A 7500-nucleotide genomic window follows, 5' to 3' on the forward strand; every position below is an offset into this window, starting at 1 on the left:
GAGCGAGCGAGTGACTAGGTGAGTGAGTGGTGAGCCTGACCTGCAAGATGTCTCGGTGTCTCTGGATGGTGTGTGTCAAAAGCGCTGCTGCTGCTGCTGCTGCTGCCTCCGCTGTCTGGGTGAGTGAGTGAGTGGGTGAGTGAGTGAGTGTGTGACTGAGTGGGTGAGTGAGTGAGTGAGTGACTAGGTGAGTGACTAGGTGAGTGAGTGAGTGGTGAGTCTCACCTGCAAGATGTCTCGGTGTCTCTGGATGGTGTGTGTCAGAGCGCTGCTGCTGCTGCTGCTGCTGCTGCCTCCGCTGTCTGGGTGAGTGAGTGAGTGGGTGAGTGGGTGAGTGAGTGAGTGGGTGGGTGAGTGAGTGGGTGAGTGGGTGAGTGAGTGGGTGGGTGAGTGAGTGGGTGAGTGGGTGAGTGAGTGAGTGAGTGGGTGGGTGAGTGAGTGGGTGAGTGAATGAGTGACTAGGTGAGTGAGTGTGTGAGTGGGTGAGTGAGTGAGTGAATGACTAGGTGAGTGAGTGTGTGAGTGAGTGAGTGAATGACTAGGTGAGTGAGTGGGTGAGTGGGTGAGTGTGTATGTGAGTGAACGAGTGAGTGAGTGACTGAGTGAGTGGGTGAGTGAGTGACTAGGTGAGTGACTAGGTGAGTGAGTGAGTGGTGAGCCTGACCTGCAAGATGTCTCGGTGTCTCTGGATGGTGTGTGTCAGAGCGCTGCTGCTGCTGCTGCTGCTGCCGCTGTCGGCGCTGGGTGGTGGAGGGCGGCTGGACTCGGCGTACTCGGACAACTTCTCATTCACCGCACCCAACTGCACCACCACGACCACATCACCACCAAAACACAGAGGCAAAGATCACCCAGGTAGCCTCCAGCAGGCTCTAGGGGCAAGTGCTGTCAGTAGCGAGTAGCACCACCAAAACAAAGAGGCAAAGATCCCCCAGGTAGCCTCTAGCAGGGTTGTAGGGGCAAGTGCAGTCAGTAGCGAGTAGCAGCACCTACACACACAGACAAAGATCCCCCAGGTAGCCTCTAGCAGGCTGTAGGGGCAAGTGCTGTTAGCGAGCACCTATGAAAGCCGGCACGGCACACGAGGGGGTGGGTGGCCAGCACCACACGGGGAGAGACACGGTGAGAGACACGGGGAGAGACACGGTGAGAGACACGGGGAGAGACACGGTGAGAGACACGGGGAGAGACACGGTGAGAGACACGGGGAGAGACACGGTGAGAGACACGGGGAGAGACACGGTGAGACACGGGGAGAGACACGGTGAGAGACACGGGGAGAGACACGGTGAGAGACACGGGGAGAGACACGGTGAGAGACACGGGGAGAGACACGGTGAGAGACACGGGGAGAGACACGGTGAGACACGGGGAGAGACACGGTGAGAGACACGGGGAGAGACACGGTGAGAGACACGGGGAGAGACACGGTGAGAGACACGGGGAGAGACACGGTGAGAGACACGGGGAGAGACACGGTGAGACACGGGGAGAGACACGGTGAGAGACACGGGGAGAGACACGGGGAGAGACACGGGGAGAGACACGGTGAGAGACACGGGGAGAGACACGGTGAGAGACACGGGGAGAGACACGGTGAGAGACACGGGGAGAGACACGGTGAGAGACACGGGGAGAGACACGGGGAGACACGGGGAGAGACACGGTGAGAGACACGGGGAGAGACACGGGGAGAGACACGGGGAGAGACACGGTGAGAGACACGGGGAGAGACACGGTGAGAGACACGGGGAGAGACACGGGGAGAGACACGGGGAGAGACACGGGGAGAGACACGGGGAGAGACACGGGGAGAGACACGGGAGAGACACGGTGAGAGACACGGGGAGAGACACGGGGAGAGACACAGAGAGAGACACGGGGAGAGACACGGGGAGACACGGGGAGAGACGGGGAGAGACACGGAGAAAGACACGGGGAGAGACACGGTGATAGACACGGGGAGACACGGGGAGAGACACGGGGAGAGACACGGGGAGAGACACGGGGAGAGACACGGAAAGAGAGACACGGAGAGACACGGAGAGAGAGACACGGGGAGAGACATGGGGAGAGAGACACGGGGAGAGAGACACGGAGAGAGAGACACGGGGAGAGACACGGTGATAGACACGGGGAGACACGGGGAGAGACACGGGGAGAGACACGGGGAGAGACACGGAAAGAGAGACACGGAAAGAGAGACACGGAGAGAGAGACACGGGGAGAGAGACACGGGGAGAGAGACACGGGGAGAGAGACACGGGGAGAGAGACACGGGGAGAGAGACACGGGGAGAGAGACACGGGGAGAGAGACACGGGGAGAGAGACCCGGGGAGAGAGACACGGGGAGAGAGACACGGGGAGAGAGACACGGGGAGAGAGACACGGGGAGAAAGACACGGGGAGAGAGACACGGGGAGAGAGACACGGGGAGAGAGACACGGGGAGAGACACGGGGAGAGACACGGGGAGAGACACGGGGAGAGACACGGGGAGAGACACGGGGAGAGAGACACGGGGAGAGAGACACGGGGAGAGAGACACGGGGAGAGAGACACGGGGAGAGAGACACGGGGAGAGAGACACGGGGAGAGAGACACGGGGAGAGAGACACGGGGAGAGAGACCCGGGGAGAGAGACACGGGGAGAGACACACGGAGAGACACGGGGAGAGACGGGGGGGGGGGAAAGACACGGGGAGAGAGACACGGAGAGACACAAAGAGACACGGAGAGACACGGGGAGAGAGATACGGGGAGAGAGACAAGGAGAGACACGGGGAGAGAGACACAGAGAGAGACACGGGGAGAGATGCGGAGAGACACGGGGAGAGGGAGACATGGGGAGAGAGACACGAGGAGACACCGAGAGACAGATTGAGACACGGGGAGACACGAGGAGAGACACGGGGAGACACATGAGGAGAGACACACGGAGAGACACGGGGAGAGACACGGGGAGAGACCAAGAGACAGACTGAGACACGGAGAGACACCGAGAGACAGACTGAGACACGGGGTGAGAGAGACGCGGGGTGAGTCACCTTTGAGAGAAGCTGCTCAATCTCGACAGAGAGCGAGTCGAACATCCGGTGCTGCGTCGAGCCACAGAGCAGTGGAGACGTGTCCGAGCTGAGACACGGGGAGACACGGGGAGACGCGGGGAGACACGGGGAGACACGGGGAGACACGGGGAGACACGGGGAGACACGGGGAGACGCGGGGAGACACGGGGAGACACGGGGAGGGAGACATGGGGAGACGCGGGGAGACACGGGGAGACGCGGGGAGACACGGGGAGACGCGGGGAGACACGGGGAGACACGGGGAGGGAGACATGGGGAGACGCGGGGAGACACGGGGAGGGAGACATGGGGAGACGCGGGGAGACACGGGAAGACGCGGGGAGACACGGGGAGACACGGGGAGGGAGACATGGGGAGACGCGGGGAGACACGGGGAGACACGGGGAGGGAGACATGGGGAGACGCGGGGAGACACGGGGAGACACGGGGAGGGAGACATGGGGAGACACGGGGAGACACGGGGAGGGAGACATGGGGAGACGCGGGGAGACACGGGGAGACACGGGGAGGGAGACATGGGGAGACGCGGGGAGACACGGGGAGGGAGACATGGGGAGACGCGGGGAGACACGGGAAGACGCGGGGAGACACGGGGAGACACGGGGAGGGAGACATGGGGAGACGCGGGGAGACACGGGGAGGGAGACATGGGGAGATGCGGGGAGACACGGGGAGACACGGGGAGGGAGACATGGGGAGACACGGGGAGACACGGGGAGGGAGACATGGGGAGACGCGGGGAGACACGGGGAGACACGGGGAGGGAGACATGGGGAGACGCGGGGAGACACGGGGAGGGAGACATGGGGAGACGCGGGGAGACACGGGAAGACGCGGGGAGACACGGGGAGACACGGGGAGGGAGACATGGGGAGACGCGGGGAGACACGGGGAGGGAGACATGGGGAGACGCGGGGAGACACGGGGAGGGAGACATGGGGAGACGCGGGGAGACACGGGGAGGGAGACGCGGGGAGAAAGAGTGAGTGACACGGCGAGTGACACGGTGAGTGAGTAACACAGTGAGTGACACAGTGAGTGAGTGACACAGTGAGTGACACAGTGAGTGAGTGACACAGTGAGTGAGTGAGTGACACAGTGAGTGAGTGACACAGTGAGTGAGTGACACAGTGAGTGAGTGACACAGTGAGTGACACAGTGAGTGAGTGACACAGTGAGTGACACAGTGAGTGACACAGTGAGTGAGTGACACAGTGAGTGACACAGTGAGTGACACAGTGAGTGAGTGACACAGTGAGTGACACAGTGAGTGACACAGTGAGTGACACAGTGAGTGACACAGTGAGTGACACAGCGAGCCCTCACGTGTACCGGTCGCGGTGGGTACAGGCCGTGCACAGTGAGTGACACAGTGAGTGAGTGAGTGACACAGTGAGTGACACAGTGAGTGACACAGTGAGTGAGTGACACAGTGAGTGACACAGTGAGTGAGTGACACAGTGAGTGAGTGACACAGTGAGTGAGTGACACAGTGAGTGAGTGACACAGTGAGTGACACAGTGAGTGACACAGTGAGTGACACAGTGAGTGAGTGACACAGTGAGTGACACAGTGAGTGAGTGACACAGTGAGTGACACAGTGAGTGAGTGACACAGTGAGTGACACAGTGAGTGACACAGTGAGTGAGTGACACAGTGAGTGACACAGTGAGTGACACAGTGAGTGAGTGACACAGTGAGTGAGTGACAGTGAGTGACACAGTGAGTGAGTGACACAGTGAGTGACACAGTGAGTGACACAGTGAGTGAGTGACACAGTGAGTGAGTGACACAGTGAGTGACACAGTGAGTGAGTGACACAGTGAGTGACACAGTGAGTGACACAGTGAGTGAGTGACACAGTGAGTGACACAGTGAGTGACACAGTGAGTGAGTGACACAGCGAGCCCTCACGTGTACTGGTCACGGTGGGTACAGGCCGTGCACAGTTTGCTGAACGACACCAACTTCATGTCCAGCTCATTCTCCAGCTGACGCGCCTGACGCCGCAGGTCTGGGGAGACACGGGGAGACACGGGGAGACACGGGGAGACACGGGGAGACACGGGGAGACACGGGGAGACGTAGGGAGACACGGGGAGACACGGGGACAGAGACGCGGGGAGATATGGGGAGAGACACGGGGAGAGACACGAGGAGACACGGGGAGAGACACAGGGAGACACGGGGACAGAGATACGGGGACAGAGACACGGGGGAGACACGGGGGGGAGACACGGGGAGACACGGGGGAGAGACACGTTGGAGACACAAGTGTCTCACTAAGTGGTGGTGACGTCACCACGACGCTTGTGCCAGGCCATGTGCACCTTGAGGCCACGTGAAGTGTCGAACGCCCGCTGGCAGGAGGTCACGGGGCAGACCCAGCAGGTGCCACGGGTCGACTGACTGAGACGACCGAGATGACTGGCTGATGCACCACCTGTGCCCCCTACTGTACCAACTTGCTGTGCTTTAACCACCCGGCGCTCCGCTCGTTGTTGTGAGCGTCGCTCCTCCACCCTCCGTTGTTGTTGGAGGGCGACTGCCTCCAACTGCCCAGTAGCGTCCTTCACGAGCCTCCTCCACTGAGGCCGATCTTGACACCGCTGGTACCAGTCATCGGCAAGTCCACTCAGCTCCACGTCCTCCTGTACCACATCACTCCATCTCGTCTCTAGCCCGTGCCGCGCCCGTTTAGCCCCCTCGATCCGGCCGAACAAAAGCTGTTTGGGCATGCGGTGGCTGGGCATGCGGGCTACATGACCCAGCCAACGCAGCCTTGCCTGCCGGAGGAGCTCACCGATGGGACTTTGTCCAGATCTTTCAAGGATTTGTGAGCTCCTCACACAATCCAGCCTGGTTAAACCAGGATGGATCGTAGGCAGGCCAGCCTAAATGTTTCTAACCGGCGAAGATGCTCCATTAGGGGGGTCCACGTTTCGCAAGCGTAGAGAAGGGAGGGAATGACCGTGGCCGAGAAGACCTGAAGCTTCGTGCGGAGCGACAGACCAGGTAGCTTCCACACAGCGTTACGCAACCGATGAAAAGATATTGCCGCTCGACTGATTCGGAGTGAGACCTCTGCTGTTAAACCGGAGACGGTCATGAGCACACTGCCCAGGTATGGGAAACTCTCCACTCTCTCCACTACTGCCCCATCACCGATTGGGAGTTGTGGAGGTGGAGTGTCCGATGGTACAAAATACCCAGGCAGGTGCTTAGTTTTGGTGGGGCTGATGGTAAGGCCCCACCTCTTAGTGGCACGCTCCAGTCTCAGCAGCAGCATCTCCAACTCCTCTTCTGAATGAGCAGCTATTACCAAATCATCGGCATACATAACATGGTTGACCAATAGGGAGCCATCCCTTCATCGCACCCGGGCGTCGATCAGCCTCCCATTATATCTGTACCAAATGGAAATTCCCCCGGTATAGCTATTGAAGGCTTCACGAACTACGCAGTCGAAATAGATGTTAAATAATGTGGGAGCCAGAGGACATCCCTGTCGCACCCCAAGGTGTACACCTCTGCTGTAGCAGACGGACAGAAAACATGGCATCTGTGCAGGACCGCCCTTTCTTGAAACCACATTGGGGCTCCGCAAGCCTCTCCTCAGCATGCCTAGCAAGGCGATGTTGAATAATCCTTGCCAGGACCTTTCCCGGCACACTGAGGAGTGAGATGCCCCTGTAGTTGTTACAGTCTGTGCGGTCCCCCTTCTTAAGGAGGGGGACCACCAGGGCATCCTTCCAATCCTGCGGAACCCGTCCAGTGGTCCAGACTGCTGTTATGATGTCATGTAGGGCAGTCTGTGCACAAACGCCACCCTCCCTCAGCATTTCGCTTGGGAGATCATCTCTGCCCGGTGCCTTTCCTGGTCTCAGACTCTGGATCGCCTTCAGTACTTCCTCAACAGCTGGCACCTCAGCCAGCCACTCACAGGGGGTGACTTATTCTTCCAATATTTGAGGCACCGCAGCCTCAGCAGGGTTATCCCCACTTTGTGCCATGATGTTTTCCTGGCTGAAGGATTTTCCCTCCCCCAGGACCTCACAGAAATGCTCAGCAAATCTGCAAACATGTTCCTGGGGGTCGGAGATTGGATCATCGTCTTTTTTTCCTTACTGATGATAATAGGTGTGGCGCTGCAGGTTACTTTTTTGATGGAGTTAAATAGTGATTTGTTATCGTGGGCCACTGAGGCAGATTCCATCTCCTCAGCAACCCGCGACCACCACCTATCCTTGCAGCGCCTCACGGCTCTTCAAAACTCCGAGCAAAGGCTGCGGTAAGCCTCCTCATTCTCTGACGTGGGATGCTGTAGCCGATGAGAGTGGGCCTGTCGCTTTTTCTCAACTAACCTGAACACCTCCTCTGTTAGCCAGGGTCTCTGGGGAGGTCTGGACTG

General features: G+C 59.4%; 1 protein-coding gene across 1 annotated transcript in view; it reads right to left on the minus strand.

Moving 5' to 3' along the window:
* The window catches only part of GOSR1 (golgi SNAP receptor complex member 1), a 35380-nt gene that overhangs the window by 24335 nt on the left and 3545 nt on the right, over positions 1–7500 (minus strand). Inside the window, exons 3-5 of the mRNA XM_078884598.1 lie at positions 5004–5103; positions 3048–3135; positions 665–802 (exon numbers count right to left, since the gene is read on the minus strand). Coding sequence (XP_078740724.1) covers positions 665–802; positions 3048–3135; positions 5004–5103 — 326 coding nt within the window. The remainder of the gene's footprint in view (positions 1–664; positions 803–3047; positions 3136–5003; positions 5104–7500) is intronic.

Source organism: Lampetra fluviatilis, unplaced genomic scaffold (genome assembly GCF_964198595.1).
Source record: "Lampetra fluviatilis unplaced genomic scaffold, kcLamFluv1.1 SCAFFOLD_165, whole genome shotgun sequence".
NCBI lineage: Eukaryota > Metazoa > Chordata > Hyperoartia > Petromyzontiformes > Petromyzontidae > Lampetra > Lampetra fluviatilis.